This window comes from Carassius carassius, chromosome 41 (genome assembly GCF_963082965.1).
Source record: "Carassius carassius chromosome 41, fCarCar2.1, whole genome shotgun sequence".
NCBI classification, from domain to species: Eukaryota; Metazoa; Chordata; class Actinopteri; order Cypriniformes; family Cyprinidae; genus Carassius; species Carassius carassius.
Window position 1 is genome coordinate 4,468,878 of NC_081795.1, and position 26,957 is coordinate 4,495,834.

Genomic DNA, 26,957 nt, shown 5'->3' on the forward strand with positions numbered 1-26,957 from the left:
GGACTTTCTTGGACGTCCTGAAGCCTTCTTTACAAGAATTGAACCTCTTTCCTTGAAGTTCTTGATGATCCTATAAATTGTTGATTTAGGTGCAATCTTAGTAGCCACAATATCCTTGCCTGTGAAGCCATTTTTATGCAACGCAATGATGGCTGCACGCGTTTCTTTGCAGGTCACCATGGTTAACAATGGAAGAACAATGATTTCAAGCATCACCCTCATTTTAACATGTCAAGTCTGCCATTCTAACCCAATCAGCCTGACATAATGATCTCCAGCCTTGTGCTCGTCAACATTCTCACCCGAGTTAATAAAGACGATTACTGAAATGATCTCGGCATGTCCTTTAATGACAGCAATGACAGGTGACAGGTTTAATGACAGTTTTTTTTGGGATTAAGTTAATTTTCATGGCAAAGAAGGACTATGTAATTCATCTGATCAATCTTCATAACATTCTGGAGTATATGCAAATTGCTATTATAAATACTTAAGCAGCAACTTTTCCAATTTCCAATATTTATGTTATTCTCAAAACTTTTGGCCACGACTGTATACTGTAAATACAATAAACATTTTAATCATACATCTTGTCAAGTCTTGTTACTTCTGGATTTATATTTGTATTGGTATTATTATTAATTTATAATTGATAATATAATAAATGTAAGGATATCGATCTGGAAGAAATGGGGCCATAAAAAGCCTATTCATCAGTTGTTCTTTGAAGAACCTTTAAAAAGGATTTGTTGTAACAGAAAAGGTGCTTTATGGCACCAAGAAAAACAACAGTTCTTTAGATTAGATTAGATTCAACTTTATTGTCATTATGCAGAGTACAAGTAAAGAGCTTATGAAATGCAGTTTAAAGAACCTTTCAAAAATGGTTCTTCAGGGAACCAAAAATAGTTATTTTATGGCATCAACGCATAACCCCCTTTTTGGTTTTTCATGGAACTTTTTTTTTTTTTTTTAATTGCAGAAGGTCATTGCTAAAAGGGCGGGCTGTTCACAGAGTGCTATAACATATTCATAGAAAGTCGACTGGAATGAAAAAGTGTGGTAGGAAAACGTGCACAAGCAACAGTGATGAACCCAGCCTTGGCAAGACTATCAGGAAAAGTTGATTTAAGAACTTGAGAGAGCTTCACAAGGAGTGGAATGAAGATGGAGTCAGCGCATCAAGAGTCACCACAGTCAGACATCTTCAGGAAATGGGCTACAGCTCTCACATTCCTAAAACCAAGCCACTCCTGAACCAGAAAAAAAAAAAACATCTCAAGCTGTCGACGAGATGTATACTGGGTGGCCTACCAGTTCATCTCCAAGATTTCAGGACATCAGAGGTGATCTATGTGTGGTGGATAGAATCCTTCTATAAAAAAAAATGGTTTGGTTATTCTACAAAGCATGAAACAAGACATACTACACAGAATTCACGAAGGTTATCTCGGTGTAGAAAAATGTTAAAGGACAGCAAGAGATACAGTCTTTTGGCCTGAAAGAAACAAAGATGTCAAAAAGATGGTGAGACAGTGTGACACAGGTTAAATATATAAAAAAGCAAACTAAGGAGCCAATTACAATAGCAGATTTACCAACATCACCTTGGGAGAAGGTGGGAATGGATCTCTTCCATCCGAAAGTCAACAACTACCTAGTGGTGATTGATTACTACTCAAATTGCCCTGAATTGTAAAGTGTGGTATGGCCCCAGCCGAGATGATTCGCACTACACTGCCCTCTTGTTCAAAACAAAAAGCAAATGTGAAAGTAAAGCAGGAACTCAAGTAACTGAAGTGTGACAAAATTACTACTATGAGATGGCTGCAAAGTATCTACAGCCCTTGGTGAGGGATGATGTTGTCAGAATCAAAAGTGACGAGAGTTGGAGCAAGAAGGCCACAGTTATGCAAGAAGTAGCCAATATTTTACACTGTGAAAACAGATGGTGGACAAATCTTCAGACAGAATAGACGTGATCTTTAAAAGACTGAAAAAGAAGTGAATGACCCGAATCAATGCAATGTGAAGTCAGAATCAACTGCATTGTACACAACAAATGACTGCAACACTGATACGAACATATACACACAAACATCAAACTGCCATACACTTAGAAGATCTACTGTACAAGATGCATTAAAAAAACTGAAAGAAACAGCTAAATTTCATGTTGGTAGTTAATCATGTGTATTAACTACATAAAATGTGCAAACATAAACTTCGAGTTATAATGTTATACTGAGTGCAACATAAGAGGTTACAAAATAATACTGTACTAAGGCTACTGTTTATATATTTTTTTTTTTTAAAAAGGGGGGTGCAATGATATCAAGTGAGTGTGCCATTTACTCTAAGATGCCACTAGATGACACTGTGTTATGTGTTATATGTTGGACACATAGCAATTAAAGTTTAAGAAAAACAAACTTGGGTTGTTGTTAAGATGAATAAAGACAGACATGTTAAGACTGCACTGAGAAATTTTAAGGACTGAACAAAACAGGAATCAAGGAAGTTTTGGAGTAATGTAGATCAGCTAATATAAATAAAGGACTATTGAAACAAGAAGCATTTTGTAATTATAAACTTATAGGTCACTGACCCCATATTGCACTGTTGAGGAACTCTGTCTTCCTATAATGAATTATAATTGGACGAATTCATAAATAATACTTTGGACAATAAATCTTGAGTATCTACTGCAGCGTGGAAAACAATGATCGTTTATGACGATGTATTTCTGATGTTTTAAATCATTGAATTTTTCATTTTTAAGTGAATTGGTGGAGTAGATACTAATGGTTGTTTTTTTACAATAGTTATAAATATAAGATCCCAGATATTTATTGTTTTTATCACAGATATATTGTGTGGTGTACTTTTGGAGGTGATAATCTATGTTGGGCTACATGAAATTGTCTAATATTTAAATGGAAATGATATAATGATTTCAGTAATTGAACATTGGCTAATGAATGATGACAGCAATATAATTAGTCATTTGAAAAGGGGGTGGAGGGATTGAATTGCTTTGGACACTGAAGAAGGCTTTGAGCTGAAACGTTTGTGTCTTTTCCCATCAACGATGAACGTAAAATAAAATTAAAATAAGGACTGTTTTTGTGAGTGCGGATCATGATTTCAACGACAAAATCATTTTCACAGACTTTTACCTTAACTGTTCCCTGGTGGTGGATTGACCCACCAGCCTGATCTGATTGCAGCATCTTCAAGAAATGGCTAAAGACAATTTTTTTCCACACTTGACCCTTGAACTCTTTATTCTGTTTCTACAGTAGTTATATATATATAACTAAAAATATTTTCATGAGGAAAATACTGATATTACTGTTATCAGATTCTCTCAATTATACCAATATTTAACAAACTTTGTTAAACTTACCTATGGTCATAATTCCAATCAATAGATGTCCCTGACCTCTCTTTTAGAATGTAGGAATAATAGTTATTAATCTTTAGGATCGGTCACGGCGCGGTAGGACGCGCAGAGGAAGAAACAGGGTCTGGGTCCAAGTGCAGGGAAGAAATTACTCTTTGTAATTTTTGTAATTAATGTAAAACAAGAAGGACAAGCAACAACCAACAAATCACAATTAATACAGCCAGACAGAGTGGTGTGTGAGTAAGGATGGCTAAAGCGAAACAGTCGTTCCGAAGCTTTGCGAGATCCCGAAGCGCAGATGTGTCGAAACACTGATCCGAAGCGTGATTCGAAACACCCATGTCACGTGACTATGACCAAACGAAGCCTCGAAGTGTTTCACTAATTGTTTCATCAGGTGTGGTCCGCCGAATCAGCGTTTGATTGGAACGGTCGGGAACAGACCACACAATCGCACATCTGTATAAAAGTGAAATAAACGCATTTTGACCTCGTGGGTTTTTGTGAGAGGAGTTTGACTTTGAGATAGCGGATTTTTGGTGATATAGTGACATAGTGCGATTTGATTAGTTATAGGCAATTTAGACTTACATTTAAATTTACACAACACATTGACTGAGAGGCTAGAGATAGACAGAGTATACATATAGTGACACATTAATAGATACATAGATATAAATATATATAGACAGCTAGATTAATAGATAGATACATATATAGATAGATTACAGATACATATATAAATACATATATTATAGATAGATACATATATAGATACATATCTAGATACATAGATCGATTCATATATAGATAGATAGATTTGGATAGATAGATAAAATGGAAGCTCCCCAGAAGAGATGCCGTACATCTGTGGTGTGGGAGCATTTCCATTTAGAAACCCCAAATAAAGTGAGATGTGTGTATTGTGATCGGCAGCTAGCCTACTGCAACAATACATCATCCATGATGCGCCATTTGAGGAGCACTCATCCTGCCATTTTGCAGGGTGCAGAGGATGGCATTCCCCCTGTACCTAGGCCTGCTACTGACACTGCTGGGCCATCTAAGCAAGGTATGCATTGTTTGGGATATAATTATAATTGAAATATAATTACAACCTTTTGGGACACTGTTTATAAAGTTTATAAGTTATATAAAGCACTGATTATAAACACTGGAAGGTTTCCAAATAATGAACCAATAGGCTATACTTTTAATAGATGTGCACTAATTGAAGCTGTATTTTTCCAATGTATTTGTCTGAAAGTATGTTTTGTCTTCTCTTTTAAAAGTCAGACAGAGGGAATTGGATGAGGCTCTTATAAACATGGTGGTGAAGGATCTGCAGCCCTTCACCATCGTGGACGATGAGGGATTCAGGGCATTTGTGAACAAGCTTGATCCAAGCTATGTCCTCCCATCCCGGAAGGTGCTTAAAATAATGGTCAGCGAAAAGTACAACAAAGCCAAGGAGAAGACAATGGAGGACCTACAAAAGGCAGAATTTGTTAGCCTTACAGCTGACATGTGGTCCTCCATTAATATGGATGGATATCTTGGTGTGACTTGCCATTACATAACACCAGAGGCAAAAATGGCAACTGTTGTACTGGGTGTAAGGAGGTTTTACCAAACCCACACAGCCCAGCATCTCATGGAGGCTAAAGCCTTGCTAATGGCTGAGTGGGGAATAACCTCCAAAGTTCAGTGCATGGTGACTGACAATGCATCTAACATGATCCTAAGTGCCCAGCTACTCCACCTTCGCCATGTCCCATGTTTTGCTCATACTTTAAATTTTATTGTGAAAAAGGCACTAGATCAAACCCCAGTCATCAATGAAATACGACAGAAGGCCAGAAAGATAGTGGGGTTGTTCAGATCCAGCTGCAAAGCAAAGGACAAGCTTGTGGAGATGCAGAGCTTGATGGGAAGACCAACTCTGAAACTGATACAGGAGGTTGACACGAGATGGAACAGCACATTTGACATGCTACAGCGCTTGTATGACCAACGTGAACCAGTGGCTGCTGCACTTTCCAACTTAAACAATGATACTGCTCCCCTGACAAGTATTGATTATGACATTATTGAACAATCATTGTCAATACTGCAACCATTCAAACTCGCAACAACAGAGATGTCAGAGGAAAAGAGAGTGTCTGCTTCAAAGCTTATACCACTGTACAGGATGTTGCAGCACAAGCTTGCACAGAAAAAAGGAAATGCAACGCAGGAATCAACTGTTCAATTAGGTAGGCCACAATGACCATACTACCCATGTGATTGGCCATAACTGTCATATTATTGTCATTATTATAAATATGTGTTTCTCCTGTTTTGGCTCATAGGCTCACATCTGCAAGAAGGTCTGCACTCCAGATGTGGAGGTTATGAGAGTTTTAGAGCCTTGGCACTGGCTAAACTGCTGGACCCAAGGTTCAAAAATGTGGCATTTGGAAATACTGCCAAAGCCCAGGAAGCTGAAAAGCATATCACACTGGAGCGTGCTTCACTGATGCGTTCAAACACAAATCCTGGTGAGCAGTTTCAGTCTGTGTTATGTTATGTAATCTGAATCATGTAATATAATATATCCTTCATATATGCCGTCAGTTTAGGATTTGTTACTAATTGCTGTTTTCATTTTTATTCAGACCCAGAAATGTCAACATCACACCCATCATCATCATCATCACCATCACCATCAACATCAACACCAGTAGAAACACAGGACAGTTTATGGGAACTTTTTGATACTCGCATCCATCAAACCAAGATGATACACAATGCTACAGCTGATGCCACAGTGGAAGTGAAAAAATACATCAACGATGCGTATTTGCCCAGAACTCATGATCCACTAACTTACTGGAAAGAGAGAGCAGTAATCTTTCCTCATTTGTATGTCCTTGCAAAAAAATATCTTTGTATGCCAGCAACAAGTGTCCCTTGTGAGAGGATTTTTTCAAAGGCTGGAGAAATTATCTGTAAAAAAAGAAGTAGGCTAAGTCCTTCCACAGCAGATAAATTAATATTTTTGAATAAAAATCTCTAAAAAAGTGAGACATTGTGGCTTGATTTCTTTTATTAATGTTCATTTTTCATGACCAAAATAACATTATGCACATTGAGGAGCCTATAGGTTACAAGCTTCACATATTAGAACATTATAATAATAAAAAAACAACATTTTTTTAATGGCTCGTCAAGGTTGTTTCAGATCAACACCTGCAAGTGACCACTAGGTGTCACCGTTGAAACGGGTGTCGGATTGATTCGAAGCCTCGAAACAATATGGCACATTTGGTTCAACTGTTTCATTGGTTCACGAGGCCTCGATTTTGCCATCACTATGTGTGAGACCAGAATATATAGTCCATGACAATGAGCAACAGCTGTGTGTGTGATTGAGAGACAGGTGTGCAGCGTGAAGGTAAATGAGTCCGGGAGCAAGGGAGAAACACAGGTGTAGCAACTAAAACAATGATGAGGTAACAAGATAGGCGGGGTAAGAAAAGAGACAGGACAAAAGCACATGGCACCAAACAAACACAACAATCACAGAAGACAGTGACAGAAGACTGGGTGCCTGCATAGCTTACTGTTCATGTTTTAGATCCATGTTTATGTAACTAATTTGATCCCTAAACATAAATAAACTTTTTTTTGGTACAATAGTGACCCAGTTTTTAATATTTTTTATTTATTTGTTTTTCAGACTAGAAGCAGATACCAGGCTCAAATAGAAAGCCTATTCTTGCGTATGACAAGACAATGCCCTTAACAAACTGACAAGGCAGTGTGTGGGTACCTTCCCATCTACTCCAAACAGACTTTCTAAATCAAAATGAGGAACTGAAAAATGTAAATAATGCAGTTTGACATTTAATCATAGCTATCTTTCTACAGATGAATGTGTGATAACCACCTCCTACAACTGCTCTGATGAGCATTCATTTATAGAACCACAAGCTGGAGAAATGTAGCGAAACATTTTAAAATAAATGAACATTGTGTTAGTCGCTTATGAACATACTGAAGATTCTTACACAAAAACAATAACATTTGATTTTAATGATACAAAAAGTTTGCTGCCTTGTTTTAAAATAAGGCACAAAGTATTTACAAAAAAAAAATCAATACTCTGTTCATAATACAGTTAAACATAATAATTAATCACTGATTCTTCAGACATGAGTTTTCAAATGTTAAATGTTGTAATGCCAAGCCAGCAGAGGGAGCCATCACCCGAGTACTGACTGAGCGCTCCCTCTGCTGCTTCTACATTCACTTCCTGTTTGGGACTACTTAAGCTGGAACCATGTGCTTTCTCATCGCGAAGTATTGCCAGTTTACCCTGCCTTACCAAGCGTTTACCTGTTATTCTGATTGTCTGCATGTGTATGATTCTGTCTTGTTCTCTGACCATTGATTCCACGGATTTCCCTTTCTGGATTGTTTGCTTGTGTGGACTGATCTCAAGGTTTGACTTCTCTGCCTGGCTTCTCACTAACGTCTCTTGGATCATCCCTTGGATTGTTGTAAGATCGGACTGCTTGACTTATCAACCCTCTGCCTGTTTCCACGTGTTTGTTGTTGGATATTTGCAATAAACTTCTGCATATGGATTCTAATGCTGCATCAGCGCCCTCATTACAGAATACTTCGCCTACCGTGAATCCAGCGGAGGTTTCCAACTTACAAGCCGCATTCGCTTACCAAAGCGAGATTCTGAAGAATTCTCAGGAACAACTTGCAAAGCTACAATCAATCAACGAACACCTGATGCTCTACGTACGATCTCTTCCTCCTCCCACGCCTTCAACGGTAAGCTTTGCTCTTCCTAATAAGTTTGATGGCTCTGCTGAACAATGCAAAGGATTCATTCGACAAGGAAAGCTATATTTTGAGTTTCAACAGGATCGATTTGAACCTGAGAAGAGATGTGCATTTCTCATTGACTTCATCACTGACCTGCCACCATCTGACGGATTCACAACCATTCTAGTCATCGACAGATTCTCAAAGTCATGCCGGTTAATTCCATTAAAAGGATTACCTACTGCCATGGAAACAGCTTTAGCTCTCTTTAACCATGTATTTCGTATCTATGGCTTACCTGAGGACATTGTCAGCGACAGAGGAACACAATTCACCTCCCAAGTCTGGAAAACATTTTGCAAGCAATTGGATATTAAGGTTAGCCTCACGTCTGGATACCATCCTCAGAGCAACGGCCAGGTGGAGAGACTCAACCAGGAGATTGGCCGATAACTACGAACCTATTGTAGTAGGGAACAACATAGGTGGTCAGAGTTTCTTCCCTGGGCCGAATATGCCCAGAATTCTCTCACTCATGCATCTACAGGCCTCACCCCCTTCCAGTGTGTCCTGGGGTATCAGCCCCCTATGTTCCCATGGTCAGGTGAACCTTCCTCGGTTCCGGCAGTTGACGACTGGATTAAACGTAGTGAGAGGGTGTGGGACAGTGCTCATGTGCGTCTTCAACGGGCTATAAGGAATCCGGAGATCCAGGCCAACAGACGCCGACGTCCACACCCTCCCTACGAACCTGGACAGCGGGTCCGGCTCTCTACGAGGGACATCAAGCTGCGGCTGCCCAGCAGGAAGCTCAGCCCTAGGTACGTAGGCCCTTTCAAGATTCTCAGACGTATTAATGAGGTAACGTACCAGCTGGAGCTTCCTGCTAACTACCGTATCTCTCCCTCTTTTCATGTGTCCCTTCTCAAACCGGTCCACCCGGAGGCTGACCCCGGCCAGGTAACCCCAGAACCACTGCCACCCCTGGATGTAGGTGGTATGCCCGCCTACCAAGTAAAGGAGTTACTGGACTCTCGGCGTAGAGGGGGTCAGCTCCAATATCTGGTGGACTGGGAGGGCTATGGACCTGAGGAGAGGTCATGGGTGGCCGCCAACGACATTCTGGATCCATCGCTCACAGAGGAATTCCATCGAGCTAGACCTGACCGTCCAGCACCCCGACCGCAGGGACGTCCTCGTCGAGCTCCAGGAGTCGCTCCTAGAGGGAGGGGTTCTGTAATGCCAAGCCAGCAGAGGGAGCCATCACCCGAGTACTGACTGAGCGCTCCCTCTGCTGCTTCTACATTCACTTCCTGTTTGGGACTACTTAAGCTGGAACCATGTGCTTTCTCATCGCGAAGTATTGCCAGTTTACCCTGCCTTACCAAGCGTTTACCTGTTATTCTGGTTGTCTGCATGTGTATGATTCTGCCTCGTTCTCTGACCATTGATTCCACGGATTTCCCTTTCTGGATTGTTTGCTTGTGTGGACTGATCTCAAGGTTTGACTTCTCTGCCTGGCTTCTCACTAACGTCTCTTAGATCATCCCTTGGATTGTTGTAAGATCGGACTGCTTGACTTCTCAACCCTCTGCTTGTTTCCACGTGTTTGTTGTTGGATATTTGCAATAAACTTCTGCATATGGATTCTAATGCTGCATCAGCACCCTCATTACAAATGTAAAAACACGTTTTATCAAAAAGACATTACATTACCACTAAATGCCACTAAAATAATACCACTAAAATTACAAAGCTGTTATCACAACCCTACGAAAATACAAACATCAGATCAGGACTATATCTGTAAATAATCAACATTAAATGACTCTGGGGCAAAATAAATATTAAAAATAAAGATTGTTACATCTCTAGTTTTTAGGCTATTTGGGGACTCTATTGCGGCACTTCAGTATTCCACATTCTTAAGTAATTCAATGAATTTATTTAATTAGAAAAATACATTTATCCAAACTTTGAAAAGAATGTATTTTGAAAAAGGTTGTTTAATACTTTCTGGCCATTTTACCAAAATGTTATTTCAAGTTTATTTATTTGTATAGCGCTTTTTTTTTTTTTTTTGGATTGAGTTTGACTGATTAAGTGCTCAAGATTTTTAAGCTGTTTAGTGGTTAAGACAGAAAGTATGTTAAAAGTCAGTAAAAATACGTTTCAGTTTGTTAATTTCAGAATATTTGTTTTGGGTTTAAACAATGTTGAACAGGATGAGGAAATTATGCAATCTGGACATGTCATCCACCTGTCAGAGCACATGCACAGCCCTGATGTAACATTTTCATAAGACATTTCCATATAGGTTGGTGAAATCAGCATCATGATCATAACCCTTAAACGAAAATTTAAGATATGCAGAAGTCAGTGAATAGCATATAAATCACAGAAAACAAACAAATTTACTCACATGGTAGGGTTTTGACTCACTGAAGTGCATGGGGAAAATAAGAATTTAAAAATTGCATGTTTACATTTATCATAACAACTGTTAAGCTACTGTATATGAATTTAATAGACTATTCATAGACCCGTATGCCAGCACATACAGGGTTTATGTATTATAATGTATGAATACATTGATATTACAATAAACTGTGTTCATTTGGTACATTTGTAATGACCAAACTACAGTTTAAAGAAAATCTATCATTGTTTTTTCTGTTATAAAGATCAATTTTAAAGTGGAAGGAATCCTGAAGTGGCACTGACGTTTAATTTGACACTCTGACTTTATTCAATATTATTTTGTGGTGTGATGTAAATACTGAAGGATTCATACTGTATGTGGTTGAAATGCACTGTACCTCTTTGGTGATGGCATATGAGGTTTGGAGAAAGGCTTGTTTCCTGACACTGTACGTGTGTTGTTTGCCCTGTGAAGAGAGAAGGTTCATCAGTGATGCCACTTTGGGAAAATACTTTCTCATCTCTGTTTAATATACAATGACAACCATTAATTTTTAAAACTCTGTAGTGTAAAATATAACTGATATTATTATTAATATGTTTTTTTTTTAAATAAAATACTAACTTGTATTCTGCTCTCAGATTTGTATTGGTTCTGGGTGATTGGCGTCTACAACAAAAAGAGAAAAAAAATTAACAAATTGAAGGGTTTTATTATTTAATAATGAAACACAATGATTAAAAAAAAGTGAATACTGATTACCTAGAAAATTGACTCCAGATGCTCCGTCTGTTGAGATGTGTTTGTCATGTAATGTTTAATCAGGTAATGTAAAATATGATTAATTGTTAACATAATTTATGGTTAATTACAGTTACGTTAAATATATTTTCAACCTGCCTTTGTTCAGGCTTTGGTGGTCTTCCTGGAGCATCTCCAGTGTACCTGTAGATAGCACTAGTTAATTCACTGGTAAGAACCAACACTAATCAGATTTTCTTTCGTTTTGTGCTTGCCTGGTATCACTCCTGTTTCCCCTGTTAATCCAAGCTATTCTTCCTTCAGGCATACTAAAATGACTGGGGGAAAATGTTTAAATAGTCTCAGGATAAGAAGAAAAAAAAAGATACAGATGCAAAGATGAGAAAATGTCAAGTCCAACCTTGAGAATCTGTTCCACATTGATCTCCTATTTTAAAGAAAAGGGTTAAAATTGCTAGTGTACTACAAATCAGAAAATCTTTACTGTTGGCATTCATACAGAGACTTTCGTGAACACGAATCAATGTGTAAAAACTAATTGAAAACATAAATGAGTATGTCATACATACCTTGGCTCAGATCGTGTTAGTGAACCTTGCATATCCTGATGAGGCCGTCTACAATCGATAATGACAATGTGAAGACAATGAGAAGTTGTCAATGCTGACTGATAAAAACAGAAACTAAGCACAGCAGTAGCAGATTCGTAAATGTAATATCACCATCCGTATTATAATGTCTGGATAAAATTGGTCTCCATGTACTTTCGAGTTATAAGCAGAAAACGGTGCACTTCAGAATTATTAGTGTTGCTAGATGGTTTAAGATACAGGTTACAACAGACATTTTGAAGAATAAGCATAAGCCAGAAATAAATAAGTAAACTTACTTTTGTCGTCTCTTATAAATGAAGACTCCAGCAAATATGCAAATTAGGATGAACACAAGTGACGATCCAATAACATAAGGCCCAATTCCAACCACTTGAACTCCTATGATAATTAGATTTTTTAAACTATTAAAAGTCACAATTCTTACAAATCATGAAGTACAGTTTCTGTTTGACCAGTAATATGAAAACATCTATCAGTCTGTACGTACGTCTAATACTGAGGAAGCCAGTATTTTCCTGTGTTCTACCTCCCCAAAAGTTGGCAGTGCAGACAATATCATCTTTCTCTTCATATCCAGTTGGAATAAAGGTCACAGAGGACACTGTTTCCCAGACGCCTCCACCCATGTGACTGTGGCTGATAGTTTCTCGGGCTGTTGGGATGTTCCAGGTGATTTGGGGAGGGTGAGAGGAGCATGTGTGATTGACTGAGCATTTGATGGTGACTCGTGTCCCGGGCTCGATGTCTTCAGGGAGGGATGACATCACAGGTTTGTCGGGAGATGCTTTATAATAAAAATCACAAAATGTTTATATTAGTTCAGGAATGTCATGGATGAAAAACACTTTCAAAAGTATGTGATATTTCCTCACCCAGCATTATTAGGAACACACAGCTGTTGTTGAAGCTGTATCTCTCATTTTCTCTTTCTGCTTGGACGCAGAACGGCCCGTTGTCATGAGTTTTCACATTATCCATCTCCACAGTACAGTTATGTTCATCTGGGTTTCCGAGGAGTCTTGTGCGTCCTTTGAAGTTGTCCAAGACATCGACTGGGTCGGTGTGAAACATGTAGCCACCTTTTTTGTTGACCCAAAGAACCCGAAGTTGAGTGACATATTCCTCTTCCATCTTGAAACTGCACGGTATTACCACACATGAATGAGGCAGTGCAGTGATCTTGGGAATCACACCTGCCACATACTGGAAATGAGCTATAATTATATGTGACACCATATAGTGGATTAATCGGTTATCACAGAAATGAAAATGAAATTTCTAATCATACACTGTTAATCTGAGAATAAACATAAAAACGTACTTTCATTCTGCATTGGACTGGCTGGTTTTTGATACTCTGTAAGACAATTAGTAGAAAACAATAAGCTTAGGTTTATAAAGTTTTAGTTATTGTTGGGTTCCTCTTAAATAAACTCTTGTATTTGTGCTTTATGCTAGAAAAATACAGTATGTCATGCAAGTATGTGAACATTTGGTTGCACAAATACTTTCATACAGTAGCTCAAAGCCTTCGTGTTCATATACTTGCATTGCATCTTTTTCAGACCTTATAATTTTCACCATCTTCATGGCAGTCAGCACACGATTTGTTTTTTGCTTTTGCAGATTCAAAATGAATCAATTATAAAAATTTGAACAAGACCACAATGCATTTAATGTAAGATTACTAACGTTGTACACGTAAAACAACGGATGCATCAAAGTCTGCTCCAGAAAATTTTACGGTGCAAATCAGTTTATTTCCATGGTCCTCTTTTGCAGCCAGAAAGGTTATGTTGGAATAGCTGATCTGATTTAAACCAGGGAGTTTTTTGTTCCTTGTTGTGACCTGCATGTTCTCATAGTTCCATGTGATGGTTGGATTCTCTTTCTGGCAGGAATGGTAGACGCTACAAATGAAGTTCTTTGTGATGCCCTCTGTGACATCTGCCAGTTCAGGCTCAATCGTTATTTTATGATGAACACCTGAAATTGAACTGAAAACTTGTAATAGGTTCCCCTGTGACATGGATAGTGGACTTAAAACTACATAACAGTTCAAATTCGTGTTTACTTACATTCTGCACTTTTGTCCTTTGTAGCTGTCACTATTATGCCACCATAATGTGTTACTGAACACTTAATAGTCGAGCGCTCTGTCATTATGATACCTTTTCGTTCCAAAGTGATTTTCCATAGATTGTTCTTAACAGACTCATCCCTGATTCCGTCAGATCCTTCGACACCGTTCAGAGTTATTGTTGGTTTGCTATATGGACACGTGTGGAAAGTTGAACAGGCTACTGTGACTTTGTCACCTGTCCTTTCACCTCCATAAATATAAATGCTGGGCTGCTGTGGCTGAGCTACAATTGACATAAACATTGGAATTAAAATATCATATCAGTTTAAACCCAAAAATTGGTTAGAAGAAAGTCAATGGATCTATTGTTATGGATATTATTGTATGAAGGACTAAAAATGACAGAAGGAAAAATAAATAAATAAATAAAAGTAGAAATAAAAAAATGCAGAAATAATAGTGAAAATAAATAAATTTTGGTAATACAACATGGCTATTTCTGTATTATATTTCTGTATTATATATATATATATATATATATATATAAAAAAAAAAAAAAAAAAAATATATATATATATATACATATTTCTACATTTATTTATTTCTGTATATCCACATTTCTACATTTATTCCTGTATTTCCACATTTTTACATTTATTTATTTCTGTATTTCCACATTTATTTTTCCCTGCGCCTGTATGCTAATTGAGAAGGGGTGCCAACATCAGTCTGAAGCAGGATTGGTTAGAGAATACAGAAATAAATAAATGTAGAAATAAATAAATAAATACATAAATGAATACATATAGAAATGCATAAATAAACAAATACATGCAAAAATACAGAAATAGCCATTTATATTACCAAAATGTATTTATTTTCACTATTATTTCTGCATTTATTTATTTCTACTTTTATTTATTTATTTTTCCTTCTGTCATTTTTAGTCCTTCATATTATTGACCACCACAGGAATATATACTTACTGTCAACAACAATAGTTGAGGTGACGTCATAAAATTTGAAGGTGGACCGTCCAACATTTTCAGGGTCAATCCATGCATATAATTTCTCTCCATGGTGAGACGTGTCCAGATTTTTAATCAACAGACTGCAATCCCTTTTTGATGGATCACCATATAAAGCAGTTTTCAATCTGAATTTCTCAATGACATAACTTGGATACCATGGATCATAAACTAAAGGATAACCTCTAGAGACCCACTGATACCAAACAACTCTACGTGGGTCATTGGGTGGGTATGATGAGTAGTAGAAAGAACATGGTATGACCAGACAGGAACCTTTGAGGCCATGAATTTCCGATGGCATATTCACATACCATGCCAAAGCATCAAACAGCAGAACACCTGTGGAACAAAAGTTGGAGAACATTCATGGCAGGAAGATTAAGCAATTTTTTTCAAAAATATTTATTTTTGTTTTCTAACCACGTGTTCTTTGCACAAACATTAAATGTTGGGTGGACTAATGTCAGGTGGTGGTTGAAAACTTATTAATTTATTCACTTATGCTGATTTGACTGGTCCAAAATACAGCAGCTAGAGTCCTCACTAGAACCAGGAAGTATGACCTTATTAGCCCGGTTCGGTCAAAACTAAATTTTTATTACTGCATTTATATTTATACTGGTTATTGCATGCCACCCAATATCCAGAACACTTCCCAACATTTAATCAGTATTATAGCATCCATCACGTATTATTCTAATTATTTTATTCACACTCAGACCAACGCTAGCAAACACTTGTTTTTTTTTTTAGATGTTGTTGTGTCAGTTTTTTTCCTCGTCCGTATCTGGTGGCATTGGTTGGCGCTTTTTTTTTGCGAGTGCTGAATGCGTTGCCTGTGGTCTGGAAATATCTGAGAAGTGCATACACTGGTGACTGTCAAATTCCTTGTCTTATCTAATGTAAATATCTAATCTTCTTATCTGCAATCACAGATTTTATGCACAATCATAAACAGTACAATTACCATGAGGGAGCAATGGGAAAGATAGAACAGAAGTGTTCACAAATAAAGACCGGACCTGAAAAAAGCTGCCACTTTAAATACATTTCTTAAATAGCCTTTTTAGATTTGATGTACTGTATACAGCATCTACATGTATGAAGTAAAAGAGATGGAAAACTGATGCTATACCTTGTAAAAGCAATTTAAGTAGCAGAGGTCCCATCATGTTCCTGGGGTGGCCCTTAAATAAAAACAAAAATAACTTGTTTTACATGTACAAAAACAAAGGAAAGAAAAAAAAAACAGATTATAACAAATTTTCCCCAAGACTAAATGGTTGTTTTCCGTCACTTTATGCTATAAGTGGAGCCACCAAATCAAGACAAATTGGGCTAAAATTTATGGAAAATGAAACCTTAAAGACATTGGTTAAATAAAATGTAATATACTTTAATTTTCATTCTTACCTTCTTAATGAAGTCTCATTCACAAACAAATGGATTGGATAGAAAAGTTCTATGCCAAGCGCTGCGAAATGTGGACTGTAAAAGACAAAAACACTACACAGTTATATGAAGAAGAACCTATAAAAGGAGGCGTGAACGCTCTTTGCTATGACTATGACAGTGTCAGAGAGGAACATTTTAATTTTTTCCAAATAAGGCTGTTACATCATGATCAAATTTTAGTCAGTCTATGCTATAAAGCTAAGACTTCTGTACACTGTAAAAAATCATAAGTTGGGCCAACTTAAAATTTAAGGCAACCAGCTTCAGCAGATTTTTGAGTTCGCTCAACTTAAAGGTCAATTAGTTGTACAAACTTTTGTGCATGTTTAATCAACATAATATATTAAGTTAAGTGAACTTTTAGTTAAACTTTCAATTTTGTGTTTAGTTGACTTAAAATTTTAAGTTGGCCCAACTTATGACTAAGTCAACTAAACACAAAATTGAAAGTTTAACTAAAAGTTAACTTAACTTAATATATTATGTTGATTAAACATGCACAAAAGTTTCTACAACTAATTGACCTTTAAGTTGAGCAAACTCAAAAATCTGCTGAAGCTGGTTGCCTTAAAATTTTAAGTTGCCCCAACTTATCACTAAGGCAACCAGCTTCAGCAGATTTTTGAGTTTACTTCATTTTTAAATGATAAAAACTCCATAAGTTTACAAAACCTGATAGTTGAAGTTGCTTAAAAAAAAAAAAAAAAAAAGTTGACAAAACTTGAGTTTAAGGTAACCAGCTTCCGGAGGTTTTTGAGCTCTGAACTTTTTTTTTTTTTTGGTTTTTACAGTGCAGCTTCAGAACTTTAGGTTTTATTAAAGCAGTTTAAAGTTCAGCACAAAACTGTCAATCCAATATGAGTGAATTAATTTATTAAATGCTAGTCAGTACAACATTGGTCCTCAAAAAAAATCTTTAAATAGCCTATTTTTTTTATATATATTTTTTTTTTGTAGAACAGCAAGTTTAAATCACAAACCAAATCAAGTCGCAATAAAATAAATTACAATTTAAAGTTTTTATCTTATTTTTCATTTGTGTTGCAAAATTAAAAACTTCTACACAGTTAATTAAATTGGGAAAGCATCAAACAAAAACTATCACAAAATTCAAGTCCAAAATAATGTGCAAAAATAACAATGGGTCCAGTCAAAAATGTTTTGGCTTTCATATCTGTCCTTCATATCTATCACAAGCAATATAAAATTAACTGCAATGGTGATAAAAGTGTGTGCATAGCAACAAAGAGTTTGTGGCTCACTGTGTTTTGGTTCTGCATTTTGAATAATGATATTTGCTTTAAAGTCTGTAATGGAAAAGCAAAAATGTTTTTGACTTCTGTGACCACTGGACGATGAAATCAGATGTGTTTTAAAAACCACACTGGCTAAAAGGGCATCTTAAAGTTTCATGATTTTTTTTAAATGGCTCCTTATATGCAGAGTTGGGTAGAGTACCCAAAAACTGTACTCAAGTAAAAGTAAAAGTACTAGTATTGAATAGTTACTTGAGTAAGCGTAAAAGAGTATCAGATAAAAAAATCTACTCAAGTAGTTAGTTACTAGTTACTTTGGGTCATATATATACTGAGCCTATTTTTATTTAGATATATAGATAAAATATATGTGTGTGTGTATAAATGTATATATTTCATCAGCCTTTACTCCAATTTATGTAATTTATTATAAAACCCTGTCTGTTTACTTAAGTAACAGATATAGGTGTCATGCCATAACATATTTTTAATACGACTGACTTTAAATTAAATGTGAATTTAACATTGAAAGTTAATTTGATATAAATATTGCTTCTAATCTTTCATTGTTCAGAAAGAGAGCAAATAACATTTACATTATTAAAGATCATTTTCACTGACAGTCTAGAGTTCAATCACTCTCAGAAACTCCCATTAAAATCACTGATACTGTTAACACTGTGAAATCAATATCTTGATTATAGATTCTTACACACATCTGCACATTGTTGTTTCTGATGAGTGAATTTGCCAGAAAGAGGTATTCAGTCACGAGCGAGTGAAGTTTAGCGACCGACTCATCGGAACACCTCTGATTGGCCAATGCATTCAAAAGCTCAACAGAATCATGTGTAAAAACATGTCTGTCTCTAGCTCAGCGCCAGCAAGCGATCACAGATCTGAATTTAGCAGCTGATGATATGACTTGCTGAACGTACTCGCACCGGTGTGATTGTATTCAAATTAATAACGGCTATTTTTTGTCTTTTGGTAGCTGCATTCAACTTGACTCCCCTCTGTTATAAGCCACACACGTACAACAAACTAATGTCACAGTGGTATCGTGTACTGTTATCGAATGTAGCCCAAGTTATTATCTGTTAAACAGTAGACAGCACACGCGGTGTTCATCTAATAAGGATCTCCATCACAAACAAATAATAGCCTTTGCAGATTTGCTTTCAATTCAGTGCAGTTCCATAGCCCCGTTTTCAACGCTGCTGATGATCTTAAACGTTACAACTCTGAGTGAACCGCTTTAGACGCTCAGCGCACGCGGCAGGGAACTGAACGAATCATTCAAACTGATTCATGAACCAATTCACTCGTTTGCCAATTGGTTTGATCAAGCCTTTGAACAGAATTGACTCAAAAGAATGAATCATTCGCGAATGGGCATCTCTCATTGCCCAGAGAAAAGTAGACGGCGCGTTTGGAATAAACTGAAGCATTTATAACATTTATTGCATTAAGATAAAGTAACGAGAGGAGCGTGGCCCACAGTAACGGAGTAAAAGTACAGATTTTTCCCCAAAAATTTACTCAAGTAAGAGTAAAAGTACCCATCTTTAAATATACTCCGAAAAGTATTGTTACCCCAAAAGATTACTCAAGTAAATGTAACGAAGTAAATGTAACTCGTTACTACCCACCTCTGCTTACATGTTTGGCGTAATAGGATGTTTTACAAATTTCCTTAAAGTCACACAATTCAGCATTCAATGTTAAGTGACTCTCAAGTGAAGATAAGCACTTGTGTGATCTTAAAAGGTGAGATTTCCGCCAGTGGTTTTAAAGTCGGCATGAAATGGTAGTTGAGATTTTCATTTTTTCCTTGCTGTGACGTATATCCGAGTTAAACGGCTTCTGAAATTAGAAAAAAATGTAGGGCGGGGCTTGGTTTCGTTGGAGGTTGGGCATTGCAAACAAAATGACACTGACAAGTTTCTCTGAGAGGCGGTGCAGAAACGAGACAGACACCTATAGCCGCACCCTCATCGGCTCTGGCCGCACCCTTTCGCCATGGCACGTGACTGAAAGAGAAGAGAGGTCGTTTCGAGGGGGGATGGTAGGGTAATGTATTTGATTAAAGATTATAAGGGTACATGAATTTAAAAAAAATAATGAAGTGCACAGATAAATAATTTATAATAAACACTACAATATTACATATAAAAAGAAGATTTGTCAAATTTGATTTCATGCCGACTTTAAAGGAGCAGATGCACTCTGTGTAGAGGCAGGGTAGTTGGCAATATCTTCCCTGGAAGTGGCACAATTGGTCATGTTTCAAAAGGACCTCCTGGGCAGGGTGTTCAAATCGGCATATCTTGCACTGCATCACCCTAATCAGAATTTTTTTTTTTTTTTAAATAAATAAATACAGCGGTAACATTAGAACAAATTATTTTGGCAACAACATAAGATTTTATTTTATTTTTTACCACCAGGGATACATTAATTCATTGCTGGAAACCAATATAAAATAACAACTTAAAGGGATAGTTCACCCAAAAATTATAATTATGTTATTAATAATTCACCCTCATGTCGTTCCAAACCAGTAAGACCTTTATTTATCTTCGGAACACAGTTTAAGATATTTTAGATTTAGTCCGAGAGCTCTCAGTCCCTCCATTGAAACTGTGTGTACGGTATACTGTCCATGTCCAGAAAGGTAAGAAAAACATCATCAAAGTAGTCCATGTGACATCAGAGGGTCAGTCAGAATATTTTGAAGCATCGAAAACACATTTTGGTCCAAAAATAGCAAAAGATACGACTTTATTCATCATTGTCTTCTCTTCTGTGTCTGTTGTGAGAGAGTTCAAAACAAAGCAGTTTGTGATATCCGGTTAGCGAATGAGTCATTCGATGTAACCGGATCTTTTTGAACCAGTTCACCAAATAGAACTGAATCGTTTTAAACGGTTCGCGTCTCCAATACGCATTAATCCACAAATGACTTAAGCTGCTAACTTTTTTAATGTGGCTGACACTCCCTCTGAGTTTAAACAAACCAATATCCCCAAGTAATTCATTTACTCAAACAGTACACTGACTGAACTGCTGTGAAGAGAGAACTGAAGATGAACATTGAGCCGAGCCAGATAATGACTCGTTCTCAAGTCAAGAACAGTTTCTGTCAGATGTGTCCGATTCGAGAACCGAGGAGCTGATGATACTGCACATGTGTGATTCAGCGTGAAGCAGACCGACACACAGAGCGTCTGAATCGAACTGATTCTTTTGGTGATTGATTCTGAATTGATTCTGTGCTATTGTTATGAGCGCTGGTAAACCGAAGGCTTGAATCAAGGGCAATCATCGCCAATGACGCCATTACGTCGAGCGCAAAAGAACCGGTGAACCGTTTTCTTCAACTGATTTATTGAATCGAACTGTCCGAAAGAACTACTGGTGATCCGAAAACCGATGCAACCGGTTCTTGACTCGTGAACGAGTCAGTCTGTTGTTCGTTATCTGGCTCGGCTCGGTGTCCATCTTCAGTTCTCTCTTCACAGCAGTTCAGTCAGTGTACTGTTTGAGTACTAGGGCTGTGCAAAAAATCGAATGCGATTTTCATGCACATCTCATCAGTAAAGATGCTCCTGTAATTAGAAGTATATCTCAAGCACGTGCGTTCAGATCAGGGTTGCCAGGTTTTCACAACAAATCCTTCCCAGTTGCTTCTCAAAACTCTGACCAGACGAAACCAGTAGTTCAATTCCAGGCTGCAGCAAAGTAAGATTGTGCAGAAGAATCATCTGTTTCCTGTGGTTTTGTCCTGGTGCTCCTCTGAGACAAGGTCTTTACAGGGGATCTGTATCTGGGGCTCTAGTTGTCCTGGTCTCCGCTGTCTTTCAGGGATGTAGAGGTCCTTTCTAGGTGCTGATCCACCATCTGGTCTGGATACGTACTGGACCCGGGTGACTGCAGTGACCCTCTGATCTGGACACAGACTGGATCTGGTGGCCACGGTGACCTTGGAACAAGAGAGAAACAGGCAAATATTAGCGTAGATGCCATTTTTCTAATGATGTAGCAAGTACATAGGGTGTTATGGGAAGTGTTTCCAGTTCCGGTTTATCTAATTAATGCAGCCTAAAAATCCTTTAACGGATTTTGATAATAAAAGCATATTAGTATGTTATGTGTATGCCAGGTTAAAGAGATGGGTCTTTAATCTAGATTTAAACTGCAAGAGTGTTTCTGCCTCCCGAACAATGTTAGGTAGGTTATTCCAGAGTTTAGGCGCCAAATAGGAAAAGGATCTGCCGCCCGCAGTTGATTTTGATATTCTAGGTATTATCAAATTGCCTGAGTTTTGAGAACGTAGCGGACATAGAGGATTATAATGTAAAAGGAGCTCATTCAAATACTGAGGTTCTAAACCATTCAGGGCTTTATAAGTAATAAGCAATATTTTAAAATCTATACGATGCTTGATAGGGAGCCAGTGCAGTGTTGACAGGACCGGGCTAATATGGTCATACTTCCTGGTTCTAGTAAGAACTCTTGCTGCTGCATTTTGGACTAGCTGTAGTTTGTTTACTAAGCGTGCAGAACAACCACCCAATAAAGCATTACAATAATCTAACCTTGAGGTCATAAATGCATGGATTAACATTTCTGCATTTGACATTGAGAGCATAGGCCGTAATTTAGATATATTTTTGAGATGGAAAAATGCAGTTTTACAAATGCTAGAAACGTGGCTTTCTAAGGAAAGATTGCGATCAAATAGCACACCTAGGTTCCTAACTGATGACGAAGAATTGACAAAGCAACCATCAAGTCTTAGACAGTGTTCTAGGTTATTACAAGCGGAGTTTTTAGGTCCTATAATTAACACCTCTGTTTTTTCAGAATTTAGCAGTAAGAAATTACTCGTCATCCAGTTTTGTATAAAGACTATGCAATCCATTCGTTTTTCAAATTGGTGTGTTTCACCGGGCTGCGAAGAAATATAGAGCTGAGTATCATCAGCATAACAGTGAAAGCTAACACCATGTTTCTTGATGATATCTCCCAAGGGTAACATATAAAGCGTGAAGAGTAGCGGCCCTAGTACTGAGCCTTGAGGTACTCCATACTGCACTTGTGATCGATAGGATACATCTTCATTCACTGCTACGAACTGATGGCGGTCATATAAGTATGATTTAAACCATGCTAATGCACTTCCACTGATGCCAACAAAGTGTTCAAGTATATGCAAAAGAATGTTGTGGTCAATTGTGTCAAACGCAGCACTAAGATCCAATAAAACTAATAGAGAGATACACCCACGATCAGATGAGAGCAGATCATTTGTAACTCTAAGGAGTTAGTCAAACTAGTACACTGTGTACAGTTAGTACACTGGCATGTAATGTACACTGTAAAATCCAATAGTTTACCTTACTTAGAGTTAATTAGTTATCTTTACTTAGTTGTTATACTTACTAGGTTTTATTAAGTTTCAACTACTTTCAAGGCAAATAAAACAATTTACTTACTGTTTTGAGTGACACTTACTTAAAATATTCAAGTAGCCACAAAGGAACCAATGACATTAATAAACCAGTGAGAGGCAGCAGTGCACTAATATGTTGCTAATTGCCGGGTTTTTTTTTTTTTAGCTCACCACTATAGTGAGTAGCGTTCCCTTTGGTTGGGCACTTGAAACTTAATTAATGTTACTATAATTTTCTCTCTATTAATGGAGAAATGCATCATGAATTCTTTGATCATGAATTCTTTGATCATGAATTCTTTGAATTTGATTTTAAAGAAAAGTAATAAATAGATTGCTCTTATAAAGTGATCTATTTTTTAATTAAAGCATTTTATGTGTGTTGTTTAATAATGACCTTTTTGAGATTTTATATTTCATAAATACCTTGATATGCTTTTTATATAATCCTTAAATAGTGAGTGGTAATATGCTGAAGTCACACACAGACTTAAACATTCATCACGGGAATCACAACAATGGTAACAATTAAATTTAATTTATTTTCATTAATTGTAACAATATCAATTTTATTTGCTCTTTTTGTTGTGCTACTGCTGACACAAGACAGCAAATAAAATTGGTAAATAAAAACAACAACTTTAAAACAAAGCAACTGCATAATTTATTCTGCGCAATGCATTCTGGGAGTCAGTGAGTAGCTATACTAAGTCACGAGTAAACCTAAATGAAAGGATCAAGTACCCCCTACAGTTCTTTTTTAGTTACTAGAACTCTTGTGTAAGTTAACTATACTAAGTATTTGTCAGTACAACATACTATTCCTATTTCACTTTACTTAGTTTTTTCAAAGCAATCAGTTTGCATGCTTTTTTTAAGTAAGCCCAAATTATTAGATTTTACAGTGTAGTTGCCAAAAAGACTCACAATATTTGCATGTAAATAGTCAAACAACATGCACTATGTAGCCTTTAAGTTTATCTGTCCATCCTCAACCTAACCACAGGCTCTACTCTTCACAACAATGGAAACACTACAAAACCAACATAACAGAAAACTATGTAAATCACATAACACAAGTACCATTTTATGTCTCTCTATGTTGATCTTATGTAAAAATACACAAAATAACACTTAATTTCTACATTTATTTTACTTGTTGTCTGATGCAAAGCAATCACATTAAGTTCACCTACTACAGCAACATTTTGAGTTTACAAAACTTATTTCAATTAAGTTTAATGAACTCTCATCATTATTTGAGTGACAGTAACTCATTTTATTTAATTAATTTCACTGTTCGGTTTTACGTTGTATTTAGATAAAAACAGAATTGTATATACTAAAGAGCTTACTGAACAAAGCTGATTTTAAACAGTCCAATCAGGACATATGTCCACAAATAACCTGTTCACATATTTAATGCAATCAGACAAATGGCAGACAAAAGTTGCAAAAATCACAATGTTCCACTGGTTCAACCTATGAAATGTGTAATAATCTATTTACCTGTTCATCGTGGATTTTTACAATTTCAGCCAGAGCATCTGATATCGTTCCAGTTTTTGATGCTTTTTGTCTGAATAAGGCCATCAGTCGAGGAAGATATCTTATGTGTATCTTATGTATCTTATATCTTACTCAGGACAGTACTAAATAAAATATAACATGCATTTAGTATGATCTCTCTTATTTTTTTAAAATTACTCTCATTTTCACAGATTCTGCAAAGGGTGCCCAAACTTTCGAGCCCCACTGTATATATATATATATATATATATATATAGATACTATAAAATTACGTTTATTTTAAAATCATCTCTATTTGAAACAATAGAAATAACAGGACTTCATTATTCTTAGCATGTAATTACTTAAGTAAAATTTATGTATTTCTATTAAGTTGTATTTAATTTATGCTTTTAAGTTATGCTTACTTATTCACAAAAAAGTTCCATTTAATCAAAAAATATCAGTTAAAATTACTCAAAAAGGAAGACCATGTTACACCAACTTGAAATGATTAAGTTAGTAGAACCTTTTCTAAAACTTTGAGTATACACTACTTAATCTATTTAATTTGAACGTTCAGGTTTACAGTGGTATTGAATTTTAGGTGCTAACTCACCTTTTCCGAGGTTGAGCATTACCTGGTGAATAAAATATAAAGTGCTTTTCAAACACTTAGTCCAGGTGCAGGGCATAAATCAGTCTGAAAACATGGACATAGAAGGCCTGAGAACGGTCGGTTCATCACTTACAAGTTTTCTTCCAAGATGATTCCCACTCTGGATGGGTTAGATGAGGACTTGCTTGATCAACGCTGAGGATTCTTACTGGATTCGGTTTTGTCAGCTGCATCCTATAAAGACATTATCAAGCCAGTTAGATAATGCTGTTGGCAAATACTCAAGACAGTATTATGTAATTAGAGCAGTTCATGTCCTTGGACCGGGAACTGTTTGTTTCTATGGCATCAATATTGATGCCTAAATTAATCTGCAGCAGTCAGGTACAGTGGTCATGTGGTACAAGTAGAAACTCTCAGAAAATTCCCAGATTACAGATGGTAATTAATGAGTTCTACAAGAACATGAATTCTTTTCACAAGTTGGAATCTTATAATTATGGCAAATAAAACATGGGATGAATGCACTTATACATACCTGGTTTACTGTAAAAATGTGTGGTGATGTGGGTGATGTCAGGCTTGTCATTGACAACTTTTCTGTGAAGATCAAACATTAAAGTTACAGTCTTTATAAGAGCATCTGACTTAAGGGTTTATATTTTTAATTGTGCAGTGTAGCTTTCAATAAAGTGATCCTCCTCAGAACAGGTCTCCGTTCACCCACACGACATACAGCTGATCTGGAGTTCTGCTGTGAGGTGGCATAAGTGTACATTTTAGTGCATAAAATAATTTTCATTTATTTTTATTCATTTTTCATTTAGCTGACGCTTTTATCCAAAGTGACTTACAATTGCTATATATGTCAGAGGTCACACGCCTCTGGAGCAACTAGGGGTCAAGTGTCTTGCTCAGGGACACATTGGTGTCTCACAGTGGATTCAAACCCGGGTCCTTCACACCAAAGGCATGTGTCTTATCCACTGCGCCATCAACACCCAAAAATTTAAATGTATGTACATGCCTGATGTGAACAACAACATTGTTATAACTTCTATGTTTGAACATAGAGACAGGGTTTCACAGACATGGCTTAGCTTAAGCCAGGAAAAGGTCTTGGTTGAATCATTATATTTAAATAACTTCTATAAAAATGCCTTAAACACGACAATAGCACTGACATATTTTAAGAGGTGTCAGTACAAGATATTTTCATTTCAAGACAGCTTGAACATGCATCTTAGTCTGAAACTTTTCTGTGAAACCAGGGGATAGGTTTAATATAACATTAGCTATGCTCTCTTTTCACAGTTATGAGGACCATACAGTCCTTACACTTCCAAAGCATTTCTTCTTCCTTCAAAAACAAGATAGTCGTTAAGAGGCCTCTGAACCTAGATAGAACAGAAGTATACTTATAAATTTTGTATTTATACTATTAATTACTTTAAATTTACTTTCTAACAATAGCCATGCCTATTAAAAGTGGTTGTTAAATTATTGCACTCACCA

General features: G+C 36.7%; 1 protein-coding gene across 3 annotated transcripts in view; it reads right to left on the reverse strand.

Moving 5' to 3' along the window:
- LOC132123470 (sialoadhesin-like) overlaps positions 1–16,633 on the reverse strand; it is a 92,785-nt gene extending 76,152 nt beyond the window's left edge. For 2 of the 3 annotated variants that reach the window (XM_059534095.1, XM_059534097.1), the window contains exons 1-6: positions 16,559–16,633; positions 16,281–16,332; positions 15,101–15,484; positions 14,110–14,397; positions 13,724–14,017; positions 13,353–13,388 (exon numbers count right to left, since the gene is read on the reverse strand). In XM_059534095.1, the coding sequence (XP_059390078.1) occupies positions 13,353–13,388; positions 13,724–14,017; positions 14,110–14,397; positions 15,101–15,484; positions 16,281–16,317 (1,039 nt within the window). In that variant the 5' untranslated portion in view covers positions 16,318–16,332; positions 16,559–16,633. The remainder of the gene's footprint in view (positions 1–13,352; positions 13,389–13,723; positions 14,018–14,109; positions 14,398–15,100; positions 15,485–16,280; positions 16,333–16,558) is intronic. The other variant, XM_059534096.1, reaches the window with a different exon arrangement.
- Between the last annotated feature and the right edge of the window lie 10,324 nt (positions 16,634–26,957).